At 33.1% G+C, this 17,488-nt stretch overlaps 1 protein-coding gene across 5 annotated transcripts in view; it reads right to left on the bottom strand.

Annotated features, from left to right (window-relative positions):
• The window catches only part of LOC143245269 (histone-lysine N-methyltransferase EHMT1-like), a 70,474-nt gene that overhangs the window by 25,270 nt on the left and 27,716 nt on the right, over window positions 1–17,488 (bottom strand). For 3 of the 5 annotated variants that reach the window (XR_013025545.1, XM_076491425.1, XM_076491426.1), the window contains exons 8-14: window positions 16,967–17,169; window positions 13,987–14,123; window positions 13,380–13,529; window positions 11,308–11,414; window positions 9,122–9,244; window positions 8,622–8,723; window positions 7,841–7,945 (exon numbers count right to left, since the gene is read on the bottom strand). Coding sequence is in view for 4 of the 5 variants with exons in the window: in XM_076491425.1 (XP_076347540.1) it covers window positions 7,841–7,945; window positions 8,622–8,723; window positions 9,122–9,244; window positions 11,308–11,414; window positions 13,380–13,529; window positions 13,987–14,123; window positions 16,967–17,169 (927 nt within the window). In the remaining variant the exon portion in view is untranslated. The remainder of the gene's footprint in view (window positions 1–7,840; window positions 7,946–8,621; window positions 8,724–9,121; window positions 9,245–11,307; window positions 11,415–13,379; window positions 13,530–13,986; window positions 14,124–16,966; window positions 17,170–17,488) is intronic. The other 2 variants (XM_076491428.1, XM_076491427.1) reach the window with 1 other exon arrangement.

The following is a 17,488-nucleotide window of genomic DNA, read 5'->3' as shown; positions in this document are numbered from 1 at the left end:
ACAGAAAGGAAAGAGTTTGAGCAGTGTAGGAGCATCACTAACTTGGAAGCCTTCACCAAGCTAAGGATTGAATGTAACCATTCTACTTCAAGGTTCAAGAGAACTGCAACTAGAACCATCAGAACACAATGGGATAGGTTATGCAATAAGTCCAACCTCAACACCAGGGAGTTTTGGAAGTTCCATAACAAGCTGAAAGTTCAGAGATCTTCTGAAAGAAACATTTTGTACAGCGACTCTGGACAAATACAACTCACCAATGAGGACCAAGGAAAAGCCTTTCTTGTTAGATTCATCAATTAAAGTAGTCACAATGACAAGAATCACAGGACAGTGGTCAGGAATCAAATTGAAGAGACGGTTAAGGTGAGTGAGTCCATGCAGTGTTTCAACATGGAAAGTGTGATGGATGCCATCAGGACCAGCAAAGAAGAAGCATACGGACCAGATGGCATCACTGTCAAGAATGTTAAAGACCTGCCAACAGAGGTGATCCAGAGTTTAGCATACACTTATGAACAGAGCTGGAAGTCAGGAGTCATCCCAGAAGTCTGGACAGATGCTTTTATAAGCACTGTGCCAAAGCCAGGAAAAGACTTTAAAAGCCTCAAGGTTTTTTGTATCATTGTGGCACAGAACTTCATTGGAAAGATCCCTGAGAGAGTTGTTGCTTGCCACATCACCAAACATATTGAGCACCTGCTTTCTGATGGTCTTAGAGGATACAGGCCTCAACGTAAAACTTGGATTAATGCTGCCAGCTTCACAGCAGAAATGTGGTCTGGTTTTAAACAGAAGGAGAACACTAGAAGTTGCCCTTGGTCTTGAAAATGCCTACAATAGGGTGCAACTTCCTTCCCTCGCTGACAAGATCTTGCACTTAGGACTCCAAACTTTGTGTATCAGATGGGTAATGTCAGCCCTCACCCAGTGTTGTGTCATCATGAAACATGGTGAATGGAGGTCAGACTGGTCAACCATAAGCACTGGCCTCCTACAGGGTTCACCTCTGTTACCTGTCCTTTTTAACATTTACACCCTTGATCTAGCAAGCTGGACAGACCTGCCATCAGAATCAAAACCTTTGCTGATGACACCTTGGTTCATAGCAGTGGGACATCTACAGAAATGGTCACAAGTAAGATTCAACCCAGGCTGGACCACATAAGAGATTGGTGTAAAGATAATGGTATGCTGATTAATTCAGAGAAGGCCAAAGCACTGACAACATTAGAAGAAGTACACTTGACCTCCTGTTGACCAGAAGGCCAACCCAAGTAACTCAAGTACAAATAATAATTTAAAAGTAACAAGATGACTTATTTCTAAATAAACGGTTAACAAATATCAATTATACTTACGTTATCCTTATGTTATTTTAGTTCTTAACTTCAGCATGTCTGTTAAATACAACCACTCAAATTACTTAATTTTCTTATAAAGTGAAACAATCACAAAATATTAACTTGTACAAAGTTATTTGTGCCACCAGCTTTGTGAATGAATAATCAAAAAAATCACGATATCAATAGCATCTTGTTTGACTAAACTGTACAAAGCATTTTACTTTAATTATTTAACCTTATGGTTGCAGGGTTCATCCCAGTTGGCTTCTTTTCGTGTAGAGAATTATACACAGTTCAACAATGCTTACAGTAACTCTGAGCTTTTTCACAACAAGTAGTACGATTTTATTCAAGATTACAAATATTTTGTACTACAAGAATATTTCAATTTTGTGTTTTTTTAACTGAAGATTTATTTTTGTAATGAACAGGGTGGCCCGTAAGTCCCTATGCATCCATATTAGGGTGCATCAAAAAACAAAAAGTTGTGACACTCAGTCGCTTGCTTATAATTTGATTCCATTCAATGAAAAAAATATGCTAGCGTAAAAATAAATCCAATACATTAATATTTACGCAATGCGTACAAAATAACAACGTGCTTCCGGAACCAAACGAAAAGTTGGCATTAGTGAAAGGCTAGCTTCGGCTTTAGACAGAACCCAGATCAGTGACTGAAAAGCCGCACAAATTTTGCTTCCTTTTGCAGCTCATATTGGACATAATATCGAGGATCTTGCCATTAGCCCAAGTTCCATAAGGAGGAAACGAATTACAAACCGTACTCTTCTAGCAGCTGAATTGAAGGAAAGTTTTTCTCCAAACATTCCTTTGACATTACATTGGGATGGTAAGCTGATGCCTGACTTGGTTGGCAGAGAGAAGATCGAACGTTTGGCAATTTTAGTTTCAGGTGTAGGTGTAGAGAAGATTCTTTCAGTGCCCAAGATTGATAGTGAGGATGCAAATTCAGTAGCTTCTGAGATCGGATCAGTTTTAGTAGAATGGAATGTAAAAAGACAGAATTAAATCGCTTTGCTTTGACACCACGGCGACCAATACAGGATCCAAATCTGGCGTCTGTCTGAGGATTGAAATGTTACTTGAACGTGAGCTCTTGCACCTTGCCTGTAGACATCACATTTTGGAGATTCTTCTCAGCTGTATTCTCTACTCGTAATAGAGACATCAAAAAGTTCAGATATTACTTTGTTTTTAAACTTTGGAGATTGTTGGCCTAAAATTAATAAAACTAAGTACATAACAGCAGTAGAAGCAATGCCACTCTGAATACAGCCTTGGAAGGATGATATTATTCAATTTTGTCAGAATCTCCTTCAATCTCATCAACCACGGGACAATTATAAAGAGCTCTTGGAATTAGCTGTCATTTTCCTTGGATCTCTTCCACACGGACATTCTTCAGTTTCTTTCCGTACTTCTGGTGCTGTACATCGTGCACGATGGATGGCTCGAGCAATATATTCTCTAAACATTTGGATGTTCCAAGAGGAGTTTGGTAGACTGCAACCACGGCCTGCTTCATCTCGTGTTTCATTTGACGCACATTTCTGCAGCAAACTTGGCGATTTGTGTGTCTTTATAACTAAACATTAATGCTCTCATGGTTTACAGCTAAGGATGCTTCCGTGGCAGCTCGAAGGGACCTTACACTACTCAAGGAACTTGCATTGCATGAAAATCATATGATTAAGGAAGTTGGTACAAAGGCAATGAATCGGCATTTATGGTATTTATCTGAGGTTGCAGTTGGGCTTGCGCTCTTTGATGACGGTGAAACGAATAGCGACAAACTCAAGATGGTCTCAAATATGAATACCGTGAAAGGATCTCCTAGGCCAACTCCACGTTTAACAGTTGATGCTGCAATCAATGCTGTTTCCAAAAAACTTCCAGATTTTTTTACCTCGGCAACGAAGAAAATTTTCTACCATCTTGATTATTAATAGCACATTTTTATTATTACCGCCAAAAGAGTGGAGTGCCTCCGAAGAGTACAAACAAGGAAAGGACACAGTAAAGAAACTTTTTGTGACAAATGACACAGCCGAAAGAGGAGTAGCTTTAATTCAACAGTTTACGGCAAAGGGCCGCACCAAGAACGAAGATCAATTTCAGTAGATGATTCAGGTGGCAGAAGAACATCGGCGAACATAATGCGAAGGGGCAGGCAAGATAAAACTTCAATGAAATAAATTTTTCTTTCAAGTTTTTATGTTTTTGCTAATTGTATAATCAATAAATATTAAATAATTTCTTTGAATAATTTAATTACCATTAACAATGTAATGTAGGGTAAATTTAAGGAAAATAGTGAACTTTATGCGAGGGATCGCGACCCTAAATACTTCGCGATTGAAATGAAACTTTGTCTATGTTCTTTTCTCATGCAGTGGCACAACTGAGCAAAAAAATTGGGACATTTTAATTTTTATCCTTTATCTGCTGACGCACCCTAATCCATATATCTTATGTATCAAGGGTGTCACCAGTATTCTTGCGCTCATGTACCCACGTACTTGTCACAATACGCTCTACATCGGCCATATTTTTCTGAAACAAAAAGAAACAAATTTATAATACATGCGTAATTGAATATAACATAATAATATATGGATGAGTAGGGACTTACGGGTCATTCTGTAGTCATTTGCACACAGGCTCTAAATATTTGGATTATTATTGTTAACGTATTGTGCAATGAAATGTTTAAAATAAAATAAAAAAACGGAAAAAAATGTGCATACCTTTTAATTTTTTGTCATATGATCTTAAGAAATCTTTCAGTTATATTCTTAATGGTAAGTTTTCACATATATTTAATTTTAATAATTCATTTTCTTTAGCATTATTACTTATTGCAACACACATCAATAGGCATTCTTGGATAATGTCAGGATATCTCTGGCAGAGACACACCAGCCTTCATTAGAATGTTGGAACATTTGCTTACTACACTAAACCTACTGAAATGAGGCAGTATGGGTTATATTTTTAAAAATTATCAAACCTTTCTAGTATGCATTTTGAAATATTAATAATACATAACTAATTGCAATATAAAACAAAACATAAATACAATTTGTCTTATCTAGCTCACATATTTACAGAGAAACAATGTTGAAATGCTAGAGATGACAAAAGTAGCAACATTGCTAAGAGCAGTTTGACAAATCCTATACAGAATTCTCAGCGTCAATTTCAAAATACCTATTGAAAGACTGTATTCTAAAATATGGTATTTCTATTAGTTATAAACACTTAGCTCAACTATATATGTGAAAACGGGTTTTCTCAACATCACTGATTTAGCTCAAATAAATTTAGAACTGGTGAAGAAACTGCAACTTTGTATACAGAAAGTACGTGCCATCTATAAAGAGTTCATGGAAATTCATTTTCTCCAAATAGTGCCTTAAGGAGCTTGAACAAATAATATGTAAACAGAGCAAGTTGCCTAGATTCTATCTACAGGTTAGTCGATGTCAAGTAGTCTCCAATTTACAGAGTTCAGAAGTTAAGCTTTTGTGAATTTTGGGGTCAAATTAAAGTTTAAGAATTTTTCTTTCTGGGTTTGTTTTCAACCATAATGTTAATTTGATTTACGTGCATCAATCATAAGATAACTTAACTGAATTTTGAATGTAACAACATTAACTCTTGTAACATGCACAAAACAGGGGTGGCTCATAACCATGAAGTTCAGTGCAAAGGAAGAAACATATGAATTCCCATAAATTTATTAATACAAAATAAACTAGTGAAAGATTATCATGAAATATGTGAACATGAATTTTTGTAAGTTAACACTATCAACAAAAGTCACTATTTCTGTAAGTTAACAGTATTAACAAAAGTCACTATTTCTGTAAGTTAACAGTATTAACAAAAGTCACTATTTCTGTAAGTTAACAGTATTAACAAAAGTCACTGTTTCTGTAAGTTAACAGTATTAACAAAAGTCACTGTTTCTGTAAGTTAACAGTATTAACAAAAGTCACTATTTCTGTAAGTTAACAGTATCAACAAAAGTCACTATTTCTGTAAGTTAACACTATTAACAAAAGTCACTATTTCTGTAAGTTAACAGTATCAACAAAAGTCACTATTTCTGTAAGTTAACACTATCAACAAAAGTCACTATTTCTGTAAGTTAACAGTATTAACAAAAGTCACTATTTCTGTAAGTTAACAGTATCAACAAAAGTCACTATTTCTGTAAGTTAACACTATTAACAAAAGTCACTATTTCTGTAAGTTAACAGTATTAACAAAAGTCACTATTTCTGTAAGTTAACAGTATTAACAAAAGTCACTATTTCTGTAAGTTAACACTATTAACTAAAGTCACTATTTCTGTAAGTTAACACTATTAACTAAAGTCACTATTTCTGTAAGTTAACAGTATTAACAAAAGTCACTATTTCTGTAAGTTAACAGTATCAACAAAAGTCACTATTTCTGTAAGTTAACACTATTAACAAAGTCACTATTTCTGTAAGTTAACAGTATCAACAAAGTCACTATTTCTGTAAGTTAACACTATCAACAAAAGTCACTATTTCTGTAAGTTAACAGTATTAACAAAAGTCACTATTTCTGTAAGTTAACAGTATCAACAAAAGTCACTATTTCTGTAAGTTAACACTATTAACAAAAGTCACTATTTCTGTAAGTTAACAGTATTAACAAAAGTCACTATTTCTGTAAGTTAACAGTATTAACAAAAGTCACTGTTTCTGTAAGTTAACAGTATTAACAAAGTCACTGTTTCTGTAAGTTAACAGTATTAACAAAGTCACTATTTCTGTAAGTTAACAGTATCAACAAAGTCACTATTTCTGTAAGTTAACACTATTAACAAAAGTCACTATTTCTGTAAGTTAACAGTATCAACAAAAGTCACTATTTCTGTAAGTTAACACTATCAACAAAAGTCACTATTTCTGTAAGTTAACACTATTAACAAAAGTCACTATTTCTGTAAGTTAACAGTATTAACAAAAGTCACTATTTCTGTAAGTTAACACTATCAACAAAAGTCACTATTTCTGTAAGTTAACAGTATTAACAAAAGTCACTATTTCTGTAAGTTAACAGTATTAACAAAAGTCACTGTTTCTGTAAGTTAACAGTATTAACAAAAGTCACTATTTCTGTAAGTTAACAGTATTAACAAAAGTCACTATTTCTGTAAGTTAACAGTATTAACAAAAGTCACTATTTCTGTAAGTTAACAGTATTAACAAAAGTCACTGTTTCTGTAAGTTAACAGTATTAACAAAAGTCACTATTTCTGTAAGTTAACAGTATTAACAAAAGTCACTATTTCTGTAAGTTAACAGTATTAACAAAAGTCACTATTTCTGTAAGTTAACAGTATTAACAAAAGTCACTATTTCTGTAAGTTAACAGTATTAACAAAAGTCACTATTTCTGTAAGTTAACACTATTAACTAAAGTCACTATTTCTGTAAGTTAACAGTATTAACAAAAGTCACTATTTCTGTAAGTTAACAGTATTAACAAAAGTCACTATTTCTGTAAGTTAACAGTATTAACAAAAGTCACTATTTCTGTAAGTTAACAGTATTAACAAAAGTCACTATTTCTGTAAGTTAACAGTATTAACAAAAGTCACTATTTCTGTAAGTTAACACTATCAACAAAAGTCACTATTTCTGTAAGTTAACACTATTAACTAAAGTCACTATTTCTGTAAGTTAACAGTATTAACAAAAGTCACTATTTCTGTAAGTTAACACTATCAACAAAAGTCACTATTTCTGTAAGTTAACACTATCAACAAAAGTCACTATTTCTGTAAGTTAACACTATCAACAAAAGTCACTATTTCTGTAAGTTAACACTATCAACAAAAGTCACTATTTCTGTAAGTTAACACTATCAACAAAAGTCACTATTTCTGTAAGTTAACACTATTAACAAAAGTCACTATTTCTGTAAGTTAACAGTATTAACAAAAGTCACTATTTCTGTAAGTTAACAGTATTAACAAAAGTCACTATTTCTGTAAGTTAACACTATCAACAAAAGTCACTATTTCTGTAAGTTAACACTATTAACAAAAGTCACTATTTCTGTAAGTTAACAGTATCAACAAAAGTCACTATTTCTGTAAGTTAACACTATCAACAAAAGTCACTATTTCTGTAAGTTAACAGTATTAACAAAAGTCACTATTTCTGTAAGTTAACAGTATTAACAAAAGTCACTATTTCTGTAAGTTAACAGTATTAACAAAAGTCACTATTTCTGTAAGTTAACACTATATCTAGTTTTAAGAAATTGGACATCACTTTTAGCACTTTCAAAAATTATGAGATACATTTTTCACAAACACCCACATATAATATACATTACAAGCTTTAGTTCAAGCTACTGTCAAGTTGTATATTAGTACTAACTGAGCACATAATTACAATACAGCTAAAATGAAAAAGATTTCTCACATTATCCTTTAAGTTTGGGTCTGCTCCATGACCTACTAGCAACCTTACAACTACGGGTTTGCTGTGTTCCGTTGCCCAAATAACTGGAGTCCAACCTCCATCGTCCTGTCGCATCAAAATATTAACAAGAATACAGCTTCTTGATTTCTGGAACTTAAATTCACTTATGCAATTCAGAAAACAGAAAAAAATTCATTTTGCTTGTGCAAATGAACATATTTAACTGCAGACAAATGACATTAATTAAGAACTAAACTCCATGTACTCTAATAAAATACAAACATAATTCCACATACAATAATTATACATTTTTAATAGCCATAACTTACATACAATTTTGCTCTTATGAGACCACTCTACTGTACTCTACTGTTACTATTCAAGAAACATTTTGATAGCTGTTCTTCTATGTATAAAAGGAATATTATTCGAAATAGCATATTTTAAAACTGATAACAGAAACACGGACATTACCAGCAGTTTGTGTGCTACTGGTACCAACATATTGTTTGTAGATTTTTTTTGAACTTTTTTCATGCCTTAAGATGTTTCTCAAAAGTGTGAAAGAAAATTGTTAATCTCATTTTAATATCTCTTTATGGTAAAAGAATTATAATACATTTAGTTTTAACACAAATGAAATGCACACCCAAAACCTAAGAAGCAATTTCTAAAATTACAATATCAACAATGGCTTCATAATCTTAAAGCTTATTGTTTTAATTATATATGAATAAAATAATCTTTTTTCCCCCCCATTAAGTCTAAAATAATTTTTCACCTGAATATTGGCATTAATTCTGCCCGTGTCCAATAACATTTTGCATATTTCCACATTGCCACATCTAGCAGCCAAGTGTAGAGCAGTCATTCCATCTTCTCCCTTAATAGAAATAAATCACTTACTCAAAAAGTAAACATAATTTCTTGTGAGAGACAATAAACAAACCTAACAAGTTGTTAATGGTCTGAGAAAAACAAGTCACTATTTTTAAAGATGCATTATTCTGCATAAGTAAAAAAGTGGGGAGAAAATTGGGTTTCTATAGCTTTATAACAAAAAGAAGTGTCTAAATCAACAGACTGCAGGTAAAGATTTTATGCCATCCTAATTGGTATAACCTGAACAAATAGTAGTTCCATGAAAGTTTGAATATAAAACACTAAAACTTTGTGTCACGATAAGTAATGGATACCCAGGTTGAAGGAAATTCCTGCATAAAAAAAACCCTCCATTTTTAGCCAGATACTTAACGAGTCAATATCATCCTTATGACTTACCCTGGCATCCATTTGACTTCCTGCTTTAATGAGATATTCAACAACAAGAACTTGATTACATTCTACTGCATACATTAGTGGTGTGTAGAGTTTATTGGTCAAGTGATCAAGGACAGCTCCTGCCTGAAAGTTTAATATTAGAACCAGAAAGACATTAAAAATTGCAAGCACATCATAATCCTGGATTTAAAGTCACACTTATGAGTTTTGCATTGCTTGTGATGCAACTAAACAAATACATTTTCACTGAATCAATGAATGTTCCTCAAGAGTTAACTCTCTTCTTTATCACATATTCTGCATGCCTTATAAGACATTATACAATCAATATGGGTCTTGTCTGTTTGTTTGTTTTTGAATTTCGCAAAAGCTACAGAAGGGCTATCTGTGCTAGCCGTCCCTAATTTAGCAGTGCAAGACTAGTGAGAAGGCAGCTAGTCATCACCACCCACCACCAACTCTTCGGCTACTCTTTTACTAACGAATAGTGGGATTTACCATCACATTATAATGCCTCCACAGCTGAAGGGTGAGCATGTTTCGTGCGACCGGGAATTGAACCTGCGACCCTCAGATTATGAGTTGAATGCCTTAACCCACCTGGCCATGCCAGACTGAAACCTGGGCCTTATTAACCTATTCTGAACAAAATATGAGCGAGAAAAGGTAACAAAAAAAAAGTGCATCATTGTGTCTGTTTATAAATGTCTACCATAAATTGTAACAGAAAGACGTTTCATAAACCTCAACAAATATAAATAAAAGATCAAAATTTCTTGTGTTTATTTTGTAGTTTAAGCACAAACCTACACAATGGGCTATCTGTTTTTTGTACACCACAGATAACAAAACCTAGTTTCTAGACATACAACTACAGGGTGAAATTTCTTCAGAAAAATAATATTACTCCAGTGCTGTAAAATTCGTCATGAAACCTCACCTACTAAAATTTCAAAACAATTATTTACACGTGTTTACAAAAAATGATTGAAATCTTTAATTCAATTTCAAATAAACAGTAGATAACTGAAAAAGTACATAAAAATGTTAAGTGTGTGTCATATAACTCTGGATTTTACCAGATATAAAAATGTTACGTGTGTGTCATATAACTCTGGATTTTACCAGATATAAAAATGTTAAACAATGTTACAAAGATAACCTATCTGTGTAAAGATTAACACACATCACACCATTCCTTTTTTAACTACTTTTTGCTATTGTCACCTGATAATTCCAGGTTAACATCAAAGAAATATTGTAATTCATTTCAAATTTATTTCCATCACCCAATATTGCCAAGTTCCATTTTCTTATACTTTCTGCTAAGCTCTCATTTTAAGCTGTACTGATAGCAACTATTACAGGAGTAACATAGCAAGTAAATATGCCAAGCTGCCCTTAATATATTATCTCCCAATATTCTCACAAGTAATAGCACAGGATTGTTTTAAAAGATGTTACTACTTATCATGGAAATAATACATCTACCACTTTGACATTCTATTCTTGGTCTAAAAGCACTGCTTTTTCAAATAAACAAATACTACATCCAATACAACAATTATTTTCCGTCCATCAGATAAATTTTTGTGAAACCTCTGCAGCTGGATCACACGTTTTTAAGATGCATTTTGAAAAAAAGTATAAGTGACATAAAGAATAATTTATTTTTCTACTTGAAAAAATATTTTTTGAATTTTTTCAAACTCAGAATTATGATTAATTTGGGGGGTCTTATTATACAAATTGTTGCCTTTAATGCTGCACAGTGATGAATTTCGTGGAAAACAAATAATTTCCTTTTCTTTGGTGTTAATGATTTGTAAATGTAGTGAATTACAAATACATCCAACTGTCCCCCCCGCCAGCACTTCAACAGTGATTCAGAAGGCATATAACCAAAAAAATAGATTTCGATACTTGTGATGGAAACAGCACAGACAATCCACTAACTATACACTTTTGAAGGATGTACATGATACTCATTTATAACAAGAATTTTTTTCAGCATTTGCTGATGGGCATTTTACTTTATTCGTTTTTCTTAAGTAACAAACTTCTTCCTAAAGAAATTGCGATGATAAAATCCTAATAATAAAAGCTACTTCTTTTTTTAAAAAAAAAAATTGTTGCTATTGTTTTTAAATGAAAAAGTGGACTTTATCAATAAATAAAATGAGTACCTGAACTAAAAGGTGCACAATAACCAAGTGACCAGCGCTAGCAGCTGCATGAAGGGGAGTTTCATTCTCGTGTTCTTCAAACTTGTAGTTAGGGTCAAAACCCAGTGCTAATTTGAAAAAACAAAAACAGGCATCCATAGATACATTTATCATTAAAATATTCAGGTTTGTACACTTTTGAAAGTTGTTGGACTACAAAATTACAAATAGAGAAGTTTCATGAACTTAAAGTTCACCAACAGCTTGATTTTTGCACACTTAGACTGTTCAGTGGAAAGTCATATCTTAATGTTTATTTAATACAAACAACTTTGATAAGATATAGTTATGTACAAATTAACTCTTGAATTACTAAATCAATAATATTTTTCATTTACACAACAACATCTGAAGAATTGGGGACACTAAAGACTAAAAATGGCCCATTTAACCAGAAAAAAATAGAATTTGGAGGGAATCTTGGCTGTAGGTAATTTTGAATATGTTGTATCAAGGCTTAGTTTCCTACACTTTAAAGGTGTACGTTCTATGGAAAGCCCACAAGACAATACTAACTGGACAATCTGTATGTGGGATTGTCAAAGTCACTGAGTGGAAAGGACACTAGTATGTCGTAATATCATTGCCAGTCAGTAGAAAGGCCCTCATCCGTTCCATTCTGTGTTATCTTAACCATCACAGAAAATCCATACCTTTTTACCCCTAGCATGTATTTGATGCAGTTAATAGAGATAGGGTTAAAACCCAGTGCTAATTAAAAAACAAAAAGAAACAATATTTCTAGTGATTTATCCAGCCAGTTTCATTGGATGTGGTTTCGCTAGATAGTAGATATGGACAGTGGGAATCTCATTAATCCATTCATGTATGTTATTAATTAGGTGACGAGGCATTTGTCTACCTTAAGAGAGTCGATGTGCTGAGAAACATTGCATATTGTGCAGAATACTGGAGATTCATCCAGGTACTGGATAATCACATGCAACTTAGGTTTGTTTCAAATCATTATCTTGTAAAGTACAGGCATCACACTCAAAGTTTACAACATACAATAATACTTTGCCTGTCAATTTCTGTGTTATAATCTGTTATCGTGCAATCTAGTAGGATTTAAATTTCTCCATCTATCACCATACAAACAGATGAGCATTAGAAAGGGTAGTAAACTAGTGTAAGACGTGATGAGACAGAAAGGGTAGTAAACTAGTGTAAGACGTGATGAGACAAAGGGTAGTAAACTAGTGTAAGACATGAGACAAAAAGGGTAGTAAACTAGCATAAGACATGAGACAAAAAGGGTAGTAAACTAGCATAAGACATGAGACAAAAAGGGTAGTAAACTAGCATAAGACATGAGACAAAAAGGGTAGTAAACTAGTGTAGAGAGGTGATGAGACAGAAAGGGTAGTAAACTAGTGTAAGATGTGATGATACAGAAAGGGTAGTAAACTAGTGTAAGACGTGATGAGACAGAAAGGGTAGTAAACTAGTGTAGAGAGGTGATGAGACAGAAAGGGTAGTAAACTAGTGTAAGATGTGATGATACAGAAAGGGTAGTAAACTAGTGTAAGACGTGATGAGACAGAAAGGGTAGTAAACTAGTGTAAGACGTGATGAGACAGAAAGGGTAGTAAACTAGTGTAAGACGTGATGAGACAGAAAGGGTAGTAAACTAGTGTAAGACGTGATGAGACAGAAAGGGGTAGTAAACTAGTGTAAGACGTGATGAGACAGAAAGGGTAGTAAACTAGTGTAAGACATGATGAGACAGAAATGGTAGTAAACAATTTTTATTTTGTTTTTCTCATCACAAATAACTATTTTTCTTTCTGTTAAACAAAGCAATGAAATCTAGCAATTCACAATAGTATTTATAAGGATGAAATATTCCATTTTAATGTACTGCAAACACTTTACAAGAAATTTCCTTAACTTCTTTGTAACAAATTCCTGGCAATCCTTAGTTATTAAATAAAAACTGCAACACAACATACACAAAGGACTTATTAAACCAGGAGAGAGAAGAAACGAAAGATGAAAACAACCATTTTTTTCTTAACCTTAGTACGTACCAATGAGCTGAAGAATTTTCTCAATGTTGCCTGTTTTAGCTGGTGCATAGAAGCTTTTGATTGTATACCTGACGTTCTGTAGCTTATCACTTGCTAAAGCAATCAGAAGTGCCTCTAACTGATCTCTATCTGGCCCAAGGGGTAACCCAGCTGAAAAGAAATTACCTTCAGTAATCTTATTTTGCAGAAACACTTTCAGGAAACATTTTGTATGAAACTTTTATACAGAAAAATATCAAGTGTACAAATTAGAACTTGATAACAAAGAACTGGCTTTTCACAAAATAAAAGTTTTGGCACAAATTGACTGGGAAATGAAAGAACATTAATATAAGCGTACAATGTTGTACATTTATACTAAAGTTTTTTTTTTACATTTCCCAGTCAAGCTGTGTCAAAACTTTTATCTAGTACGTGAACCGTATGCATTTTATAGCTAAATTTGATATCAAAGTTCACACTTTAAAGTGATACTTGATTCTCTCAAATAAGATTGGAAAAAAAAAAGCTGATACATGATTCTGAAATTTACTTGTTATTATTGGCTTTATTTACATTAAAATTGTTATTCATTTTTAGGGTGCATATCTTATTTTCTGTCAATTACCAGATGACAAAACTTTTCCAGTTTCTGGAGCCATGAATGATCTTGATGAAATGGCCTCTTCTTCTTCTTTCTGTTTTATTTCTAACTGTTTTGAAAATGCCATCTTTGCTTTGGGTCTGAAAAAAACCAAATGATTCCTTCCCAATATACATATAACATCCAAAATTCACACTGGCACAGAAACTACTCAAAATCCAAATTCACATCTTAATCAGATGGAAAATAATAATGTTTTTGTTCATTTCAGTTAACAGCTGTTGCAACCTGCTATTCAGCTTCTATAAATCGCAGCTAGATTTTACAGTTCAAGCAGGACTGCTAATGTGAGACCTTAACAAAATTTCACATGAGAATTATCTTCTGAAGAATGCTTTGTCTACTTTGTACTAACACGTACCACACATGCTGTACCTGTTGGACATAAGACCAATGATCCTAGAGGGCTTTTTAATTTTCACCTCTCTATTAGTTAAAACAAGTTTTGGTCACTGGGTATGACAAGACAGATGCAAAGGTATCCTGATGTATGGATCCCCAACAAATTCAGCAACTAACAGAACTATTTAAAGATAATAACAATAAAATAATAAGGGGGTTGTTCACAATGAGAACTGGCATATCCGATCAGCTAACCTCTGACCATCTGGGAGGCTGGGAAAACAAATGTTAAAAGCCGTGACCTTCTCCTATTGCAATTCAGTTGAAGTACGGTAAGTTGCAAGTGCAGATGGCACCTAAAATCAAACCTGACTAAAAGGGTTATGTTACAAGACTTCCCAATCCAACGTTCGCCTATTTTGTAGTTATTAAAGGATTCAAGGTACAAAATTTCGGAATTTTAAAGGTGATATCTATAGCGTTAAGACATTTCAATAAAACAAGGGGAGGCATGATTACAACAAGGAAATAATAGGCTACTCCGTGAGTGGCTACTAGTTGCATCCTAGAGGTAATTATGAAAGTTAATCAGCTTAACAACAAAAATAACTGAAAACAGCACAATCAGTTGTAGATAAGGCAGGAACTTTCACCAACAGTGTAAACAAGGTAATTCAAACAGATGTGTGTTTAAAAATACAACACAAAAATTCTTCCAAAGGGTGTATTTGTCAGAAGTTGGACAAAAGTGAAAACATGACATCATGCTAGATAAACAAATGATTTGTCTTCATACATACATGGAAAAATCCATAGAATTAATTATCATTCTATCAGGGTTAACATTTCAAACTTGTATAAAAGATAAATTGCTAAAGTTTCTTCAAAGTATTTATAGTGGTTTTAGGCTACATATGATGTTGACCTAAACATCAAGAAGGTCAAAGAAAAAAGACTAACTGAACTTTGCAAAATATGAGGCGAGTAAGTAGGTGTCACTATAAAGTGAAGTATAGACATCTATGGTTCTATCAAGACAAAGAGTCAAGACACACATCCAAGTCAACTAATCAGTTTTTCCCTAGGATGCAAATACAAACAGAAATTCACGTTATACTATTCACTAACACCCCAATCAATTTCTTTTTGAACTGTTTAAAGAAGCATTTATAAGTCACTGTCTATGCTTGACTTACAAATTATGGAAAAATATGTAAAAAGAAAGAATAACACAACTGACCTTAGTATTCATGTAAAAGAATCCTGCAGTGTAAACTGCACTGCAGAGCACTGTTCGTTAACTAAACACCACAAAGAACCCTACTGATGTTGAAAGGGATGACTGTATACTCTAACTACCCATCCTTGTATTGAAACCATGATTGTATGTGTATTTTCTTATAGCAAAGTCACATCACGCTATCTGCTGAGTCAACTGAGGGGTAATCGAATCCCTGATTGTAGCATTGTAAATTCGTAGATTTAGCACTGTACCAGCAGAGGACCCATGATTGTGAACAACTCTTTGTATAAGGTGAGTAGTAGTTCAGAAACTGAGCTTTAAATAGTGCAAAGTGATGAACAGGGTTTGTTTTTGAATATCCTGCAAAACTACACAAGGGCTATCTGCGCTAGCTGTCCCTAATTTAGCAGTACAAGGCTAGAGAAAAAGCAGCAGTCATCACCACCCACCAACAGCTCGTAGGCTACTATTTTACCAATAAATAGTGGGATTGACCATTATGTTATAACACCCCCACAGCTGAAAGGACAAACACGTTTGGTGTGACGGGGATTCATACCTGCAACCCTCAGATTACGAGTCAAACTCCTTAACCCACCTTGCCATGCCAGGCCTGTGATGGACAGAAGCTAACCATTAATAATTTTATCAGTTACATATTTAGCCATTGAATATGAATAAAAAGGTAAAAAAAAGATATTTTTCTTTGATTCTTATATAAATCACAAGTTAATAAAAATAGAATGGTAAAATAAACTCACAGCAATATGATTAATGACAACAATCAACCATAAGAAGCAATCAAAATAAAATAAGTGTGAAATCCTACTTAATGATCTTAAATATTATACAGATACACTGACTTTAATTAATAGTGAACAATAATAAAAGAGAATGAATTGTAATTGCCAGTTAACTTGTATTCAATTTCAAAAATTACTCTCGGGATTTACAAAATATATACAAATGTGAAAAACACTCAGCTTAAATAGCTGAGTCTTTGAAATTGTTTTAAAAAATATATGCACATTTTAGAGAAAATTTAATTTTACTATATAATACCAAGCAATAATGGTGCACTAACAATAAAGGAGAAGTGATTTCTCACAATTAACTTAGCAGAAATTTGACAATAACAATAATAGTTTTGGGAGAAAATTATACTTAAAACTGTTTTATCCATGATACAACAGCAAAGAATAAACCAAGTGCTAAACATAATACAACTTCTAATTTTTAACAAATTACTAAAGCTCACCAACAACTTTGAATACAAAAATAAAAGTTTTGCTTTATATATTTTTAACTGAATATAGTTATTAAAATGAAGAGAACAGCACTTTCACCTGTTATACTTACTTCGTAAACAATGGCTTCTGACTAAGATAGAAAATTGGAGGTAAGGAAGTTTTCATTTCCAAACGAATTGACTTCAGTGTAGACCGACCACAGTGGGGACACTGAGGAGCTTCTGAATTCCCTTGTATTGTTTTACACTTCTTATGAAATAGATGTATTTGTTTCTTTCCTTTGTTAATTGTGAGGCACTGCAAAAACTCACCCTAAAAAACACACATTCAATATTCTAAACACAATTTACTATACAGTCAGCAAACTTTGTAATTTACATTTTCAGAAAATGCTTTAAGTTTTAATTACTTTTGCTGCTTTTTTGAATGTTTATCGATTCATTTACATGCACGAACAATCGAATGATGCATTCTGATTCTAACGTAAATTAATTCAACTCGCACACTGTAAAATAGGCCAACAAGTACAATCTTAATATCTAATAAAATGTTTTTATTAGAGTTTCAGATGATTTAGAATTTATTAAAAAAAAGTGTATACTTTAGGTGCTTTAGTAGTCCTGAGCAAAAT

The sequence above is a fragment of the Tachypleus tridentatus genome, chromosome 2, assembly GCF_004210375.1.
Source record: "Tachypleus tridentatus isolate NWPU-2018 chromosome 2, ASM421037v1, whole genome shotgun sequence".
Lineage (NCBI taxonomy): Eukaryota > Metazoa > Arthropoda > Merostomata > Xiphosura > Limulidae > Tachypleus > Tachypleus tridentatus.
The sequence above is the reverse complement of the archived record's forward strand: the minus strand, read 5'-3'. Positions and strand labels throughout refer to the sequence as shown.